The sequence below is a fragment of the Rhincodon typus genome, chromosome 20, assembly GCF_021869965.1.
Source record: "Rhincodon typus isolate 14 chromosome 20, sRhiTyp1.1, whole genome shotgun sequence".
Classification (NCBI taxonomy): domain Eukaryota; kingdom Metazoa; phylum Chordata; class Chondrichthyes; order Orectolobiformes; family Rhincodontidae; genus Rhincodon; species Rhincodon typus.
The window spans coordinates 647,002-666,619 of NC_063351.1; the positions used below are offsets into that span (position 1 = coordinate 647,002).

At 45.7% G+C, this 19,618-nt stretch overlaps 1 protein-coding gene across 3 annotated transcripts in view; it reads left to right on the top strand.

Moving 5' to 3' along the window:
* Window positions 1-19,618, top strand: part of supv3l1 (SUV3-like helicase) — a 53,516-nt gene continuing 33,898 nt past the window's right edge. For 2 of the 3 annotated variants that reach the window (XM_048608738.1, XM_048608739.1), the window contains exons 1-3: window positions 1-243; window positions 8,764-8,841; window positions 9,748-9,855. In XM_048608738.1, coding sequence (XP_048464695.1) covers window positions 54-243; window positions 8,764-8,841; window positions 9,748-9,855 — 376 coding nt within the window. In that variant the 5' untranslated portion in view covers window positions 1-53. The remainder of the gene's footprint in view (window positions 244-8,763; window positions 8,842-9,747; window positions 9,856-19,618) is intronic. The other variant, XM_048608740.1, reaches the window with a different exon arrangement.

The window sequence follows — 19,618 nt, forward strand, 5'->3', positions numbered from 1 at the left end:
CTGGTCTCGCGGAGCCGCTCTGTCTCCGCCCCAGGGCCGGCTCTGTGCTCATCATGTGGCTGAATCGCAGCTTCAGGCTCCTGGGCCTGGTCCCGGGCCCACTCCGAGCCGCCGGTCGCCGCATGGTCCGCGGGAGCGGCTCGAAAGGCCCCGACACCTCCCTGTTTGTGCCGCTATCGCCCAGAGTGAGCCCTGGGCCCGAGGGAAACGTTGGAGCAGAACTGAGTCGGGACCTGGACAAGGGTGAGATGGGGGTGGGTGGGCGGCGTCGGGCGTGTAGGGGCGGGAGAGAAAGGTGGGGGGGGGGGAATCGGGCGCGTAGGGGCGGGAGAAAGGTGTAGGAGGGAGGAGGCAGGGAAGAAAGGTGTAGAGGGACTCAATGGCACCACCCCCACTCCAGCCTGGAAGGTCAAATCCCTCTCTTCCGCACCCCCCACAAATCTTCTCTCTCTCTTCCCCCCCCTCTCCCCCCGCCCCAAAAAAATGTCCAGTTTGTTAAAGAATGGCCATGTGGTCTCTCTCCTCACCACAGATTGCAAAATCTTCAGCAGCATGCTTCAGACATATGGTGGGCCTCTACCTGGACCAGTCCTACACCATTCTGGGCCGGCACATTCACAACAGCATGCCCCTGTTCTGGGACTTAGACAGTTGGCCTGTCGAGTGCCATTTTCTCCCTCGATTAGGTGAAGGCATTTGACAAGGTGGTTCACAAGTATCTGCTCAGGATTCTGTGAGTTTTCGGGTTTGGGTTGCACCTCGTTGCCTGGATCCAAATTCTGTAAATTGCCACAGAGCGTCTACTGAAGGTTAACAGGTCCCTGACGGCGCTGCTGTGCTTTGGGAGAGGAGTGAATCAAGGCTGCACCCAGTCTGGCCCTTTGTATTCTGTGTGTGGAGCTGTTCCTGTGTCTGTTGCAGAAACAACTGTCGGGTCTGACTCTGTGTAGGCCGGATGAGCTCCAGTGCTTCACATGGAGTACCTAGGGGCTGCTTTTTCTAACACTGTTGAGGAGGGTTTAAACTAATGTGGCAAGGGAATGGGAACCAAATGAGGAGGTTAGTGGACAGTAAGGAGGTAGTAACTAAAGCCTGTAAGGAACTAGATAATGAAGTCAGTGTGACTAAGGGGAAGAGTAGGCAGAGAGCAGATGATGAATGCAAAGGGACAGGTGGTCTGAGGCACATTAGTTTTAATGCAAGAAGTGTAGTAGGTAAGGCAGGTGAACTTAGGGCTTGGATTAGTACCTGGGACTATGATGATATTGCTTGAGGGAAGGGCAAGATTGGCAACTAAATATCCCACGATATAGATGCTTCAGGCAGGATAGAGAGGGAGGTAAAAAGGGTGGAGGAGTTACATTACTGGCCAAAGAGGATATCATAGCTGTGCTGAAGGAGGGCACTATGGAGGACTCGAGCAGTGAGGCAATATGGGCTGAGCTCAGAAATGGGAAGGGTGCGGTAATAATGTTGGGGCTGTACTACAGGCCTCCCAACAGCGAGCGTGAGATAGAGGTACAAATATGTAGACAGATTATGGAAAGATGTAGGAGCAACAGGGTAGTGGTGATGGGAGATTTTAATTTTCCCAACATTGACTGGGGTTCACTTAGTGTTACGGGTTTAGATGGAGCAGAATTTGTAAGGAGTGGCTAGTAGGGTTTTATGGAGCAGTATGTAAATAGTCTAACTCAGGGAGGAGCCATACTGGACCTGGTGTTGGGGAATGAGCCCAGCCAGGTGGTTGAAGTTTCAGTAGGGGATTACTTTGGGAATAGTGATCACAATTCTGTAAGTTTGAGAATACTGATGGACAAAGACGAGAGTGGTCCTAAAGGAAGAGTGCTGAATTGGGGGAAGGCCAACTATAGCAAAATTCGGCAGGAGCTGGGGAATGTGGATTGGGCGCAGCTGTTTGAGGGTAAATCCACATTTGATATGCGGGAGCCTTTTAAAGAGAAGTTGTTGTTTAGAGTGCAGGACAGGCTTGTCCCTGTGAAAATGAAGGATAGACAGGGCAAGATTAGGGAACCATGGATGACAGGTGAAATTGTGAGACTAGCAAAGAGGAAAAAGGAAGCATACATAAGGTCTAGGCGACTGAAAACAGACGAAGCTTTGGAAGAATATTGGGAAAGTAGGACCAATCTGAAATGAGGAATTAAGAGGGCTAAAAGGGGTCATGAAATATCTTTCGCAAACAGGGTTAAGGAAAATCCCAAAGCCTTTTATTCGTACATAAGGAGCAAGAGGGTAACTAGAGAAAGGGTTGGCCCACCTGAGGACAAAGGAGGGAAGTTATGCGAGGAGTCAGAGTAAATGAGTGAGATTCTTAATGAGTACTTTGCGTCGGTATTCACTGAGGAGAGGGACATGACGGATGTTGAGGTTAGGGATAGATGTTTGATTACTCCAGGTCAAGTCAGCATAAGGAGGGGGAAGTGTTGGGTATTCTAAAAGGCATTAGGGTGGACAAGTCCCCAGGTCTGGATGGGATCTATCCCAGGATACTGAGGGAAGCGAGAGAGGAAATAGCTGGGGCCTTAACAGATATCTTTGCAGCATCCTTGAGCATGGGTGAGGTCCTGGAGGACTGAAGAATTGCTAATGTTGTCCCCTTGTTTAAGAAGGGTAGCAAGTATAACCCAGGTAATTATAGACAGGTGAGCCTGACGTCAGTGGCGGGGAAGCTGCTGGAGAAGAGACTGAGGGATAGGATCTATTTATATTTGGAAGAAAATGGGCTTATTAGTGATAGGCAGCATGGTTTTGTGCAGGGAAGGTCATGTCTTACCAACTTGATGGAATTCTTTGAGGAAGTGACAAAGTTGATAGATGAGGGAAGGGCTGTAGATGTCATATACATGGACTTCAGTAAGGCATTTGATAAGTTTCCCCATGGTAAGCTGATGGAGAAAGTTATGTTGCATGGGGTCCAGGGTGTACTAGCTAGATGGATAGAGAACTGGTTTGGCAACAGGAGACAGAGTTGTAGTGAAAGGGAGTTTCTCAAAATGGAGAACTATGACCAGTGGTGTTCCACAGGGATCCATGTTGGGACCACTGTTGTTTGTGATATACATAAATGATCTGGAGGAAGGTATAGATGGTCTGATTAGCACGTTCGCAGATGACACTAAGATTGGTGGAGTAGCAGATAGTGAAGGGGACTGTTGGAGAATGCAGCAGAATATAGATAGATTGGAGAGTTGGGCGGAGAAATGGCAGATGGAGTTCAATCCAGGCAAATGCAAGATGATGCATTTTGGAAGATCCAATTCAAGAGCGAACTATACGGTAAATGGAAAAGCCCTGGGAAAAATTGATGCACAGAGAGATCTGGGTGTTCAGGTCCATTGTACCCTGAAGGTGGCAACACAGGTGGATAGAGTGGTCAAGAAGGCATACGGCATGCTTTCATTCATCGGACGGGGTATTGAGTACAAGAGTTGGCAGGTCATGTTACAGTTGTATAGGACCTTGGTTCGACCACATTTGGAATACTGCGTACAGTTCTGGTCGCCACATTACCAAAAGGATGTGGATGCTTTGGAGAGGGTGCAGAAGAGGTTCACCAGGATGTTGACTGGTATGGAGGGCGCTAGCTATGAAGAGAGGTTGAGTAGATTAGGATTATTTACATTAGAAAGACGGAGGTTGAGGGGGGACCTGATTGAGGTCTACAAAATCATGAGAGGTATAGATAGGGTGGAAAACAAGCTTTTTCCCAGAGTAGGGGACTCCATTACTAGGGGTCACGATTTCAAAGTGAGAGGGGGAAAAGTTTAAGGGAGATACGCGTGGAAAGTTCTTTACGCAGAGGGTGGTGCGTGCCTGGAACGAGTTGCCGGCGCAGGTGGTAGAGGCGGGCACGATAGCGTTGTTTAAGATGTATCTAGACAGATACATGAATGGGCAGGGAGCAGAGGGATACAGATCCTTGGAAAATAGGCGACAGGTTTAGAGCATCTGGATCGGCACAGGCTTGGAGGGCTGAAGGGCCTGTTCCTGTGCTGTAATTTTCTTTGTTCTTTTTATGTGAAATAGGCTGCCAGAGAAAGTGGTTGAGGCAGCTACAATAGCAACATTTAAAAAATATTTGGATAGGTACATCGATGAGAAGGGTTTAGAGAGATATGGACCAAATGCGAGCAACTGGAACTAGCTGAGTGGGCATCATGGTCAGCATGGACCAATTTGGGCTGAGGGGCCTGTTTCCATGTTGTATTACTCCACGAGTATCTAAAGCTTCCTTTTATTTTTTAAAGCAGGAACTCAAAAATAACAATGAAATAACAATGAAATAACAATGAAAAAACAATGAACTGTATCCAAATAAAACAAACTAACAGTCAAACAGAACCTTCTCTGATGAAACAGAAAATGACTAAATTGAAAAACATTGTCTGGAGTGATGATGCATTTTAGACCTATGGTGCCCATCAGTCTTGAAAGACCTTGACCATGTGCATGCCACATGCTCTCTGTCCTGGGGCGCCCAAGCAGGTGAAAGAGGGGCAGACAGTCAGAAACCACGAGCCCCTCCAAAGACCATTGCCTGGAAGTGTTAATGGCTATCTTGGCCAGGCCCAGGAGCAGACTTGTCTGCCCCTCTCTGCGCTGCATGCCTGTGGATCAGGAGGGTGGGGCTGAAGTGCAATCAAAAATCAAAGAATCATCCTCTTCAAAAGGCTAAAGAGGGGCTGCAAATGGAAACAAAGTATCTATGAAATACCATTTCCTCGAGGCCACAAAAACTTCCTTTGCCTGACACCCAATGAATTTACTCAAATCTACAATTGCCACATGCAGCTCTCCACTCAAATCCCAGAAGGAATAGGGGTGGCCCCCTTTGTAGAGGGCCCTACACATGGGATTTCCGCTGCTCAAGGACAAAACGTCACTCAGAGGCATGTCTGAGAGTCCAGCAAATGTGAAGCAGTGGAGAGTATGTAGCATTAGCACTTACAGATAATGATTCTGTGCCATTTGAAAGGGCACAGGGACGATTTTCCCAAGATGGCTCAGATTCTAGGGCAACGTGTCACGGTGGGATAGGGTGGGAGCAAGTGGTCCATTGCACTGAGCAAACGCTGAGTTCCTGATAGACAGGGATCAGTTCGATCAGACACCCACCATGTGTCTGAGCCACCTCGATCTGGTGTGAGGCTACTGTACAAGTCCTACCTTGGTATGGCTTTCCAAAATGCAGCACCTCACTCTTGTCTGTATTGAATTACATTTGCCAATCCTCAGTGCAGTTCCCCATCAGATCATGATCGCTGTGTAATTTTCAGTAACCACCTTCACTATCAACGATACATCTCAATTTTGTATCGTCTGCAAACTTACTAATCATGCCTTGCATGATCCAGTTCATTAATGTAAATAACAAATAACAAAGGTCCCAGCACCGATCCCTGTGGCACACCAATAGTCACAGGCCTCCAGTCCGAGAAACAACCTTCAACCATCACTCTCTGTTTCCTACCATCAAGCCAATTTCGAATCCAATTAGCTAGCCTTCCCTGGATCCCATGCACCCTAATCTTCATGACTAGCCTGCCCTACAGAAGCCCATATAGGCAACTTCCACTGCCCTACACTCATCTATCTTCTTGGTTAGCTCTTCAAAAAATTCTTTTTTAAAAAAAAAATTGTCGGACATGACTTCTCGTGCATAAATCCATGCTGACTATGCCTAATCAGACCTTGACGATCCAAATGTTCGTTGATCCTGTCCCTCTGTATCCTCTCCCAGCAACTTGACTACCATTGATGTCAGGCTCACTGGCCTGTAGTTCCTTGGCCTGTCTTTGCTACCTTTCTTAAACAATGGAACAATGTTAGCCACCTTCCAGTCTTCCGGAGCTTCACTAGTGGCTAAAGGTGAAGCAAAAATCTCTGCAAGGGCCTCTGCAATTTCTTCCCTAGCAACCCACAACGTCTGAGGAGGGACTTGATCAGGCCCAGGGGATTTATCCACCTTAATGCACTTTAAGGCTGCAAACACCTTCTCTCTGGTAACGTGTATGCGGTCTAAAACATCCCTACTTGTTTCCCTTATTTCCTTAGCATCTATGATTCTCTCCTCAGTAAACATTGAGAAGAAATATTCAGTAAAAATCTCCCCCATCTCTTGTGGCTCCACGTCCAGACAGCCATGCTGATCTTCAAGGGGACCTATTCTCTCCCGAGCCAACCTTTTACTCGTAATAGAGCTATAAAACTCATGGGATTATCTTTAACCTTATTTGCCAGATCCATCTCATACCCTCTTTTTGCTCTTCTGATTTCCCTCTGAAGTGTGCTTCTACACTTTTTATAGTCATCTAGGGATTCACATGCGCCCAATAGCTTAAACCCAGTGTATGCCACCTTTTTTCTGACCAGAGCCTCATTATCCCTCGTCAGCCAGGGATCCCTAAACCTTCCAGCTTTTCCTTTCACCCTAACAGGGACATACTGTCCCTGGATTCTTAATATCACACTTTCAAAAGCCTCCCATTTGCCAGTCATTCCTTTTCCTTCAAACGAACTCACCCAATCGACCTCTGCTGGATCCTGCCTGATGGCCCCAAAACTGACCCTCCTCCAGTTTAGCACCTTAAACTGTGGATCTGTCTTATATTTTTCCATAACTATGTTAAAACTATGAGAGTTATGGTCACTGGACCCAAAGTGGTCTCCGAATGTCACTTCAGTCACTTGCATGACCTTGTTTCCTAAGAGAAGGTCCAGCATTGCACCTTCCTGAGTAGGGCCCTCTGTATTTTGGTTTTGGAAACTTTCTTGGACACGTTTGACAAATTGCACCCCATCCAGGCATTGTACACTCTGGGTGGCCCAGTCAATATAGGGGAGATTAAAATCTCCAACCAGTGCTACTCTATTATTCTTACTGGTATCTGCAATCTCTCTACACACCTGCTGTAGTACCCACTGGCTGTTTGGGGGTCTATAATGCAGTCTGAACAGAATGACCATCCTCTTCTTGTTTCTAAGTTCTAACCATATGGCCTCATTTGATGACCCCTTAACAACTGTGCTGTAAGAGGATATTCTTATGTCACCCTTATCAAAAGGGCAACTCTTTCTGTCATGCCTGTAGTTTCTGTATGCTGGAACATTGAGCTGCCAGTCCTGCCCTCCTCTCAGCCATGTTTCTGTTGTGGCTATAATATCCCAGTCCCCAAGAGCCAATCCACGCTCTGAGCTCATCTGCCTTACCAGTCAGGCCTTGTGCTTTGAAATATATGCACCTTAAACCAGAAGTATTTTCACTCCCTTTACTGTGCCCTTGGCTATCCTGAATAGTAGACTTGCTCTTGATGGCTAAATGTATTTCCTCCTGACTTCTCGACCCCTCTCCTATTCAAGAGTCTCCACCTCCCCCGCCTTCCCCCCTGCCAAATTAGTTTAAACTCTCCCAGGTGACACTGGCAAATCTCCCCACGAGGATATTGGACCCCCTCCGGTTCAAATGCAACCCGTCTGTCTTGTACAGGTCACTTTTACCCCAGAAGAATCTCAATGATTCAAGAATTGAAAACTCTGCCCCCTACACCAGCTCCTCAGCCACACATTCATCTGGCCTATCTTTCTATTTCTATCCTCACTGACACGTGGCACTGGGAGTAATCTGGAGATCACTACCCTCGAGGTCCTGCTTTTTAACTTCTTATGTAACTCCCTATACTCATTACGCAGGACCCCATCCCTTTGTGCACATCGGTCCAAATGACATAAGTAGACAGTGACCTCGAGCTGTTCTCCCTCCCCTTTGAGACTGTTTTGCAACTGCTCAGAGACATCCTTGACCCATGGCACCCGGGAGATAACACACCATCCTGGTGTCTCTTCTGCAGCCACAGAATCTCCTGTCTGTTCCCCATCAGTATTGCTCTGTTGGACTGCACCCACTCCCTCTGCACCTCGGAACCAGTCACAGTGCTACTGACCCTACTGCTGCTGCTAGCCCCTGAAAGGTCATCACTCTCCAACAATATCCAAAGCGGTATTCCTGTTAGTGCAGGGTTCTTTGTGGCCATTCCATCAGTATCTGTTCCCCCACCCCTGCTGCCCTTATCTCTTATGGTGGTCACCCAGCTATGTGCTGCCTGCACCTTAAGAATGACCACTTCACAGTACCTCATCAATGATGTTCTCTGCACCCCAAATGATCCTGAGTGTATCCAGCTCCAGCTCCCATTCCCTAACGCAGTCTGCCAGGAGATGCAACCTAACTGCCTTCAGTCCAGACAGAAAGAAAGTAGAGTTAAAGAGCCCTTATGTGCTCTTACCTGTACCCCTGCTCAGCCTCATGCCAAAAACTCTCGAGCAAAGGCATCAGCGCTTCCAATGTAACACTGGCCCACTCTCTTAATGGCTGCTCCCTTGTACACCTTTACCTTGCCAGTCATCATCTTCACAGAACACCTTTTTTTTTGTATCTAACCCCATGCTGTTCAATTCTGGGAGTATTTGATGCAGACAGTGGTAAGCAAGCTTTATTTTCAGTTTAAAAGAGTAGAGGGGCAAGAAAGCGGTGGGGGGTGGGTGGGTGTGTGCATATGGAGGGAGCAGGGGAGTGGTTGCAGAGCATGGGGTGAGGGAGCCAGGAGGGTAGGCGCGGAGGGCAAGAGATCTGTGGAGGGTAGGCAGTACAAGGTGTTTGGGATGGAGGAGGAACAGAAGACAGTTGGAAAGAAACACAGGTTTGTCCCTTGTTTGTTGGTATCTGATTTGTATTGTTGGTAGGTGAAGCGCTGAAAGTGTTGAATAAATTCTACAAACGGAAAGAGATGCAGAGACTGGGCAGTGAGAATGGCCTTGATGGTAAGTAACAAAATCTGTGCAGACCCTTTTTTAGAATTTTTTGTAGAATCCCTACAGTGTGGAAACAGGCCCTTCGGCCCAAAAAGTCCACACCGACCATTGGAGCATCCCACCCAGACCCATCCCCTTATAACCCACCTAAGCTACACATTCCTGAACACTGTGGACAATTTAGCTTGGCCAATCCACCTAGCCTGCACGTCTTTGGACTGTGGGAGGAAACCCATGCAGACACAGGGAGGATGTGCAAACTCCACAAGGACGGTCACCCGAGGGTGGAATTGAACCTGGGTCCCTGGCGCTGTGAGGCAGCAGTGCTAACCACTGAGCCACTGTGCCTTTCTGGCAGTAACTAATTACATCATTCAGACTCAAACACGGGTGGCAGTGGTCAGTTCTTTCTGTGTCTGTATTTACAGGGAGCTAGTCGGGGCGCTGGTCATTTGCTTCAGTCTGCTCACCTGGGGCGCTGGTCAGTTCTCCGCGGTCTGTTCTCTGTCTGCTGTTAGTTCTTGCGATGTCCGTATTGACAGGGCAGTGGTCTGTTCTCTTTCTGTCTGTTACCTCTGCAGGCTGATATCACGCATCCTGCTCATAGAGCACTCTTTTGAGGAAGATCTGTATTTGTAATCCCAGATGGTGAACCTCTGGCTCTGTTTCCTATCCAGACTAATTTACTATAGTGTGAGAGAGTAGGAAAATAGATGTCTTTGTGGCAGATACATAGGTCTGCTTTTCTGTTGAGACCTGTGCAGGGCAGTCAGGATGTTATCTGTTGGGCACAGTGTAACTGCAGCTGAGGCGAAGGGAGTGAGTGCATTAGAGAGGGAAACTATCACATCATTAGTCTTTCTATTGAACGCAGGCTTTTCTCAAATTTTCTCCAAACATTTGTATTCTGCACAGCTCGGTTATTCCACCAGGCTTTCATTAGTTTTCGAAAGTATGTGATGGAAGCTGAATCTCTGAGTGTGGATTTACACATCATCCTGAATGATATCTGCTGTGGTGCAGGTAAGAACTGTACTAACCCTTTTGTCAATACATAATGCCCCAGAGCAAGTGATTGTTCATACTCTACTGAAAAAAGAGAACATAGAACATTACAGCGCAGTACAGGTCCTTTGGCCCTCGATGTTGCGCCGACCTGTGAAACCAATCTGAAGCCCATCTAACCTACAGTATTCCATTATCATCCATATGGTTATCCAATGACCATTTAAATGCCCTTAAAGTTGGCGAGTCTACTACTGTTGCAGGCAGGGCATTCCATGCCCTTACTACTCTCTGAGTAAAGAACCTACCTCTGACATCTGTCCTATATCTATCACCCCTCAATTTAAAGCTATGTCCCCTCGTGCTAGCCATCACCATCCAAGGAAAAAGGCTCTCACTGTCCACGCTATCTAATCCTCTGATCATCTTGTATGTCTTAAGTCACCTCTTAACCTTCTCTCTAACGAAAACAGCCTCAAGTCCCTCAGCCTTTCCTCATAAGACCTTCCCTCCATACCAGGCAACATCCTGGTAAATCTCCTCTGCACCCTTTCCAATGCTTCCACATCCTTCCTATAATGCGGTGACCAGAACTGTACGCAATACTCCAAGTGCGGCCGCACCAGAGTTTTGTACAGCTGCAACATGACCTCATGGCTCCGAAACTCAATCCCTCTACCAATAAAACCTAACATACTGTACGCCTTCTTAACAACGCTATCAACCTGGGTGGCAACTTTCAGTGATCTATGCACATGGACACCGAGATCTCTCTGCTCATCCACACTACCAAGAATCTTACCATTAGCCCAGTACTCTGTATTCCTGTTACTCCTTCCAAAGTGAATCACCTCACACTTTTCCGCATTAAACTCCATTTGCCACCTCTCAGCCCAGCTCTGCAGCTTATCTATGTCCCGCTGTAACCCGCAACATCCTTCCGCACTATCCACAGCTCCACCGACTTTGGTGTCATCCGCAAATTTACTAACGCATCCTTCTACGCCCTCATCCAGGTCATTTATAAAAATGACAAACAGCAGTGGCCCCAAAACAGATCCTTGCGGTACTCCACTAGTAACTGAACTCCAGGATGAACATTTCCCATCAACCACCACCCTCTGTCTTCTTACAGTTAGCCAATTTCTGATCCAAACCGCTAAATCACCCTCAATCCCATGCCTCCGTATTTTCTGCAATAGCCTTATCAAACGCTTTACTGAAATCCATATACACCACATTAACTGCTTTACCCTTGTCCACCTGTTTGGTCACCTTCTCAAAGAACTCAATAAGGTTTGTGAGGCACGACCTACCCTTCACAAAACCGTGTTGACTATCCCTAATCAAATTATTCCTTTCTAGATGATTATAAATCCCATCTCTTATAATCCTTTCCAACACTTTACCCACAACCGAAGTAAGGCTCACTGGTCTATAATTACCAGGGTTGTCTCTACTCCCCTTCTTGAACAAAGGGACAACATTTGCTATCCTCCAGTCTTCTGGCACTACTCCTGTAGACAATGACGATATAAAGATCAAAGCCAAAGGCTCTGCAATCTCCTCCCTAGCTTCCCAGAGAATCCTAGGAATCCGGCCCAGGGGACTTATCTATTTTCACACTTTCCAGAATTGCTAACACCTCCTCCTTATGAACATCAATCCCGTCTAGTCTAATAGCCTGTATCTCAGTATTCTCCTCGACAACATTGTGTTTTTCCTGTGTGAATACTGACGAAAAATATTCATTTAGCGCCTCTCCTATCTCTTCGGACTCCACGCACAACTTCCCACGACTGTCCTTGACTGGCCCTAATCTTACTCTAAGCTTGCCTAAGCTTTTTATAAAGCATAGAATTTTGAACTGTACAGCACAGGAATGGGCCCTTTGGCTCACAATGTTGTGCCGAACATGATGCCAAATGAAACTAATCCCATGTCCACCTTTGGTCCACATCCTTCCATTCCTTGCGTATTCGTGTACTTATCTAAAAGCCCCTTAAATGCCCTTATCATGTCTGCCTCCGCCACCACCCTTGGCAGTGCATTCCAGACTCCCACCACTCTGTGTAAAAAAAAAAAAAAACCTGCCTCTCACGTCTCCTAAGAACTTGCCCCCTCTCGTCTTAAATGCATGCTCCCTAGTATTAGCCATTTCAACTCTGGGAAAAAGATTCTCACTGTCAACTCTATCTATGTATCTCATGATTTATAAACGTTTATCAAGTCTCCCCTCAACCTCCGCCACTCGAGAAAACAACTTGAGTTTTTCAAGCCTTTCCTTATAGCTCATACCCTCTATTCCGTGCAGCATTCTGGTAAAGTTCTTCTGCACCCTCTCCAAAGACTCCACATCCTTCCTGTAAAGTACCGAACAGAATTGGATGCATAAGTGAGGCCTAGCCAAAGTCTTATAAAGCTGTAACATGACATCCTGATTCTTGTACTGAATTCCCCGACCAATAAAGGCAAGCATGCCATAACCTTCTGTACCACCCTACCTACTTACGTGGCCACTTTCAGGAATCTATGGACTTGAACCTCAAGATCCTTCTGTGCATCACTGCTGTTCAGAATGCTGCCATTAACCATATACTTTTCCTTAACATTTGATCTGCCAAAGTGTAGCACCTCACACTTACCTAGATTAAACTTCTTCTGCCATTTCTCCGCCCATATCTGTAACTGATCTATATCCCACTGTATCCTTTGACAAACTTCTACACTATCCACAACTCCACCAATCTTTGTGTTGTCTGCAAACTCACTAACCCATTTTCATCCAAGTCATTTATATATATCACAAAGGACAGAGGTCCCATTATGGATCCCTGCAGAACACCACTAGTCCCAGACCTCCAGCCTGAGAAACATCCTTCCACCACTACCCTGTGCCTTCTATTGTCAAGCCAATTCTGAATCCATGTGGATTATGTTACAACGTAAGGATAGAAGGATAGAAAGAGAGGCAAATGAGGAGGGGGAATTAAGGAAAACATTACTGCTGTAACTAGAGAAGATATTTCTGAAAAATCATCCAGTGAAAATATATGAGTTGAAATTAGAAATAAAAAATGGAATGATCAACTTGATAGGATTGTACTGTAGCATCCCCACCCCCAATAGTCAGAGGGAAATTTAGGAACAAATATGTAGAGACATTTCAGATATATGTAGAATAATAAGATTGTATTTGTAGATGATTTTAATTTTTGAAACATTAATTGGGATGTGTTAAAGGTTTGGTTGATCCAGAATTTGTTAAATGTGTTCAATAAAACTTTCATTATCAATATGTAAATGTTCCTGCCAGAGAAGGAGCAACACATGACCTTCTCATTGGTAATGAGGCAGAGCAACTGACTGAAGTGATAGTACGGGAACACTGGGTCAAGTGATCATAATTCTATTTGTTTTAAAATAGTTGTGGGAAACGTAAGCATTTCATAAAAGTTGAAGTTTTTAATTGGAGTAAGGCAAATTTTAACGTTAGGAGACAAAAATGTTCAAAAATTTATTGGAGTAGAATGTTCTAAGGTAAAAGGATGTCTGATAAGTGGGAGGCTTTCAAAAGTATGGTAACAGAAGTTCAGAGTCATTATGTTCCAATTAGAGTGAAAGGTAAGGCTTGTAAGATTAGAGAACAATGGATGAATAAAGATATTGAGGTTCTAATCAAGAATTTTAAAAATATTGTATATTAGATGTAGACAACTAGATTCAAATGAAGCTCTTGAACAGTATAAAGAGTGTAGGAACATTCTCAAGAGGGACATCAGGAAGGTAAAGAGAGGATATGAGATAGCCTTGGCAAATAAGGTTATGGATTATCCACAGAGATTCTACAAGTATATTAGGAACAAGAGAGCGACTAGAGAGAGAGTAGGTCCTCAAAAATCAAAGAGGTCATCTTTGTGCTGAACCTCAGGAGATGGGAGAGACGTTAAATGAACATTTCATGTCAGTTTTTACTGTGCAGAAAGAAATGGAGGTTAGAGAACCCAGGAAAATAAATATTGATATCTTGAAAACAATTTGCATTACAGAAGAGGAAGTGCTGGAGGTCTTAGAAAATATAAAGATGGACAAATCTCCAGGACCTGATCCAGTGTATCCCAGGATGCTGTGGGAAGTTAGGGAGGAAATTGCAGGGCCCCTTGCAAATATATTTGTATCATTTGTAAACATGAGTGAGGTGCCGGATGTCTGAAAATTGGCTGATGTTGTGTTTTTATTTAAGAAGGGATGTAAGGAGAAGCCTGGGAACTATAGATCTGTGAGTCTGACTTCGGTTGTAGGTAAGTTGTTAGAGGTGACTCTGAAAAATAGAGTTTATAGGCATTTGGAGAGGCAAGGAATGATTAGGGATAGTCAGCATGGTTTTATGTGAGGGAAATTGTCTGTCTCAAACTTGATTGAGTTTTGAGGTTGTTGAGGTTGTTTGGCTCGCCGAGCTGGTTTCTTGTTTTGCAGACGTTTCGTTACCATGCTTGGTAACATCCTCAGTGCAGTCTCCGATGAAGCGTCGGTGTGTTTTCCCACCTGGTTTTTAAACTCTCGGGTCCATTGAGATGGATTGCCTCACTTCCGGTTTTCCTTCCTGGTGGAATGTATATGGGGTTGAGTTCAATGTGTTTATTAATAGCATGCTTCGTGGAGTACCATGCTTCTAGGAATTCTCGTGCCTGTCTCGGCCTAGCCTGTCCCAGGATCTTGGTGTTGTCCCAGTCGAAGTGGTGGTTCTCCTTGTCCATGTGGATTGAGTTGAGTGAGTATTGGTCGTGTCATTTTGTAGCCAGTTGGCGTTCATGTACTCTTGTTGTTACTTTCCTTCCTGTTTGTCCGATGTAGTGTTTCTCGCAGTCTCTGCAGGGGATCTTGTAGATGACATTGGTCCTGTCCATGGCGGAGAGTGGGTCCTTGGTTCGGGTGAGCAGTTGTCGTAGGGTTGACATGGGCTTGTGTGCCACTCTGATGCCCAGCAGTCGTAGGAGTCTTGTGGTGAGTTCTGACATGTTTCTGATATAGGGTAGTGTGATGAGTGTGTTGGGGTGTGTAGTCTCTTTCTGATGCTGTTCGTGTAGGCATCTTCTGACCCAATTCTTTGGATATCCGTTATCCTTGAAAACCTGGAAGAGGTATTTTTCTTCATCTTGGCGTAGTTCCGTGTTGCTGCAGTGTGTTGTTGCCCTTTTAAATAGTGTCCGCACGCAGCTTCGTTTGTGTTGTATTGGGATGGTTACTTTTGAAGTTCAGTACCTGGTCTGTGTGCGTGGCTTTTCGGTGTATTTTCGTTTGCAGTTCCCCATTTGTCTTGCGCTCTACCATGACGTCCAGGAATGGGAGCTGTTTGTTCCTCTCCTCCTCTCTGGTGAATTTTGTTCCAGTGAGGCTGTTGTTTATAAGTCTGTGTGTCTCCTCTAATTTGGTCCGTTTAATGATGGCAAAGGTGTCGTCTACGTAGCGTATCCACAGTTTTGGTTGGATTTGCGGAAGGGCAGTCCTTTCTAGTCTTTGCATTACTGCTTCTGCTATGAGTCCGGAATAGGTGATCCCATGGGTGTCCCGTTGATTTGCTCGTATGTTTGGCCATTGAAAGTGAAGTGGATGGTCAGGCATAGGTCCAATAGTTTGAGCATGTTTTCTTTGGAGATGTTTTCACTGGGGTCGTGCTCTTGTTCAAGTAGTGTTGTCATTGTTTCCCTTGCTAGTGGTATGTCTATTGATGTGAATAAGGCAGTGACATCAAACGATATCACGGTATCTTCGTCCTCTATCTTTATGTCTTTGATGGAGTTGAGGAATTCTTGGGCTGAGTGGATAGAGTGGGCTGACTTGTTGACTAGGTGCCTGAGTCTTCTTTGTAGTTCTTTGGCTAATCTGTGCCTGGTAGGGAGACTATGGGTTTGAGGGGGACTTCCGGCTTGTGCACTTTAGGGAGGCCGTAGAATCGGAGTATGTTGGTTCCTTCGGGTTTCATTCTTAAGAAGTCTGTTTTGTTGATCTGTCCTGTTCGTTTAAGTCTTTGTAGTGTGTAGAGGATTTTGTTGCCTAGTTGTGGTGTCGGGTCAGTTTGTACTGGCCGGTATGTGTTCTCGTCGGCAAGCAGTGCTTGTGCTTTGGAGATGTGGTCCCTTTTATTCATTATCACTGTCATGCGCCCTTTGTCTGTAGGTAGTATTGTGATGTTCTTGTCGTTCTTTAATCCGTCCAGGGCTTGTCTTTCCCATGTGTTGAGGGTGTTGAGTTCGCTCCTTCTGGTTAGTGTTGGGACTACTGTCTGTCTTATAGTTTGTTGTGTTTCTTCGTTGACATTGTTGGTCTTGAGTGTGGCTTCCAGTATAGCTAGGAATTCCGTTTTGTTGGCATTCCCGTAGTTGTAGTTCAGTCCTCCGGTAAGAACGGCTTTTTCCGTGCCTGTCAGTTTCCTGTCAGAGAGGTTTCTTATCCATGTGTCTGTTCTGTTGTTGTCGTTTTTGTGGGTAAGTGTGGCTAGCTTGTCTTGCAGGGTCTGTCTTTTCTTGGTTCTTGTGGTCTGTTGACTGATGTTAATGGCTCGTTCCATGTCAGTTGTCCAGTCATGATTGGTCGCTTCCTGGAATAACGTTTTTTGGCACGTAATTGTATTTGTGGAGCCGGCTGTGTGCGTCGTTTATCATTACCCTTACCATCTTGCATTTTGTTCTGCTGTTTTCCGGGCTTGTGGGTTGTTGATGGGTGGTTTGTACTTCACACTGCGTGGTGATACCTGGTTCCTGAGGCATCCATGTAGGAAACAGGACAGATCAACAAAACAGACTTAAGAATGAAACCCGAAGGAACCAACACACTCCGATTCTACGGCCTCGCTAAAGTGCACAAGCCAGAAGTCCCCCTCAGACCCATAGTCTCCCTACCAGGCACTCCATCGCACAGATTAGCCAAAGAACTACAAAGACAATTCAGGCACCTAGTCAGCAAGTCAGCCCACTCTATCCACTCAGCCCAAGAATTCCTCAACTCCATCAAAGACATAAAGATAGAGGACGAAGATACCGTGATATCGTTTGATGTCACTGCCTTATTCACATCAATAGACATACCACTAGCAAGGGAAACAATGACAACACTACTTGAACAAGAGCACGACCCCAGTGAAAACATCTCCAAAGAAAACATGCTCAAACTATTGGACCTATGCCTGACCATCCACTTCACTTTCAATGGCCAAACATACGAGCAAATCAACGGGACACCCATGGGATCACCTATTCCGGACTCATAGCAGAAGCAGTAATGCAAAGACTAGAAAGGACTGCCCTTCCGCAAATCCAACCAAAACTGTGGATACGCTACGTAGACGACACCTTTGCCATCATTAAACGGACCAAATTAGAGGAGACACACAGACTTATAAACAACAGCCTCACCGGAACAAAATTCACCAGAGAGGAGGAGAGGAACAAACAGCTCCCATTCTTGGACGTCATGGTAGAGCGCAAGACAAATGGGGAACTGCAAACGAAAATACACCGAAAAGCCACGCACACAGACCAGGTACTGAACTTCAAAAGTAACCATCCCAATACAACACAAACGAAGCTGCGTGCGGACACTATTTAAAAGGGCAACAACACACTGCAGCAACACGGAACTACGCCAAGATGAAGAAAAATACCTCTTCCAGGTTTTCAAGGATAACGGATATCCAAAGAATTGGGTCAGAAGATGCCTACACGAACAGCATCAGAAAGAGACTACACACCCCAACACACTTATCACACTACCCTATATCAGAAACACGTCAGAACTCACCACAAGACTCCTACGACTGCTGGGCATCAGAGTGGCACACAAGCCCATGTCAACCCTACGACAACTGCTCACCCGAACCAAGGACCCACTCTCCGCCATGGACAGGACCAATGTCATCTACAAGATCCCCTGCAGAGACTGCGAGAAACACTACATCGGACAAACAGGAAGGAAAGTAACAACAAGAGTACATGAACGCCAACTGGCTACAAAATGACACGACCAATACTCACTCATCTCAATCCACATGGACAAGGAGAACCACCACTTCGACTGGGACAACACCAAGATCCTGGGACAGGCCAGGCCGAGAAAGGCACGAGAATTCCTAGAAGCATGGCACTCCACGAAGCATGCTATTAATAAACACATTGAACTCGACCCCATATACATTCCACCAGGAAGGAAAACCGGAAGTGAGGCAATCCATCTCAATGGACCCGAGAGTTTAAAAACCAGGTGGGAAAACACACCGATGCTTCATGGGACACTGCACTGAGGATGTTACCAAGCATGGTAACGAAACGTCTGCAAAACAAGAAACCAGCTCAGCGGGCGAGCCAACCAACCTCAACACCCACAACCCGAGCTACAAATCTACTCCAAAACCTTTGACTTTTTTGAGGAAGTATCCAAGAAGACTGGGGGCAGAGTGGTAGACATTGTTTATTTGAACTATGGTAACGCCTTTGACAAGGTTCCACTTAGTAGGCTAATTAGCAAAGTTAGATCGTATGGGATTCAGTGTGAGTTTGCCAATTGGATGCAAAATTGGTTTAACGGTAGCAGACAGAAAGTGATGTTGAAGGGTTGTTTTTCAGAGGCTTGTGACCAGCGGTGTTTCACAGGGATTGATGCTGGGTTCACTTTTGTCATTTATGTAAATGATTTAGATGAGAATATAGAAGGCGTGGTTAGTAAGTTTGTGGATGACACCAAAATTGGTGGATTAGTGGACTGTAAAGAAGGTTATCTAAGAGTATAAAGAGATCTTGATCAATTGGGTCAAATGGGCCAAAGAGTGGCAGATGGAGTTTGAGTTGGATAAAGACAAGGTATTGCATTTTGGTCAAACAAACAAGGATAGGACTTGTACAATTTAAGTAGGGCCTTGGGATAGTTGTTGCAGAACAGAGAGACCGAAGGGTTCAGGGCATAATTCATTGAATTTTGTGTCACGTATAGTTACGGTGGTTAAGAAGGTATTTAGCATGCTTGCCTTCATTGCTCAGACCTTTTATGTATAGGAGTTGGGACATTATGTTGCGGGGTTGTACAAGACATTGGTGAGCCCTCTTTTGCAATACTGTGTCCAGTTCTGCTCGCCCTGTTATGGGAACGATATTATCAAGCTGGAGAGGGTTCAGAAGAGTTTTACCCCAGGGTGTTCCTGGGAATAGAGGGTTTGAGATATAAGGAGAGGCTGAATAGGCTGGGACTTTTTTCACTGGCACGTAGGAAGTTGAGGGGTGACCTTAGAGGTGTGTAAAATCATGAGGGGTATAGATAAGCTGAATGGCAGGTGTCTTTCTCCTAGGGTGAGGGATTTAGAGACTAGGGGAGAAAGATTTTAAAAAAGACATTGGGGCAATTTTTTCAGTGTGGTTCATGAGTGGAATGAACTTCCAGAAGATGTCGTAGATGCATGTACAGTTAGAACGTTCAAAAGATATTTAGATAAGTACATGAAGAAATATTTGGAAGGATATGGGTCAAGCACGTGCAGGTGAAACTAGTTTAGTTTGGGATTATTGTCGGCGTGGACTGGTTGGACCGAAGGGTCTGTTTTCATGCTGTATGACTGTACGGCTCTCACTGGCATTATGTTTACTCTATTAAACACTGCTAAATATTGTAGACTCTGGAAATCTGGAAGTAAAGAATGCTGGAAAGACTCAGTAGATCTGGCAACATCCCTGCTTTTCTCTCTCCACGGACAATGAATTGAATTTGACTCTCATATGGCTTTGAGGAGTCATATTCA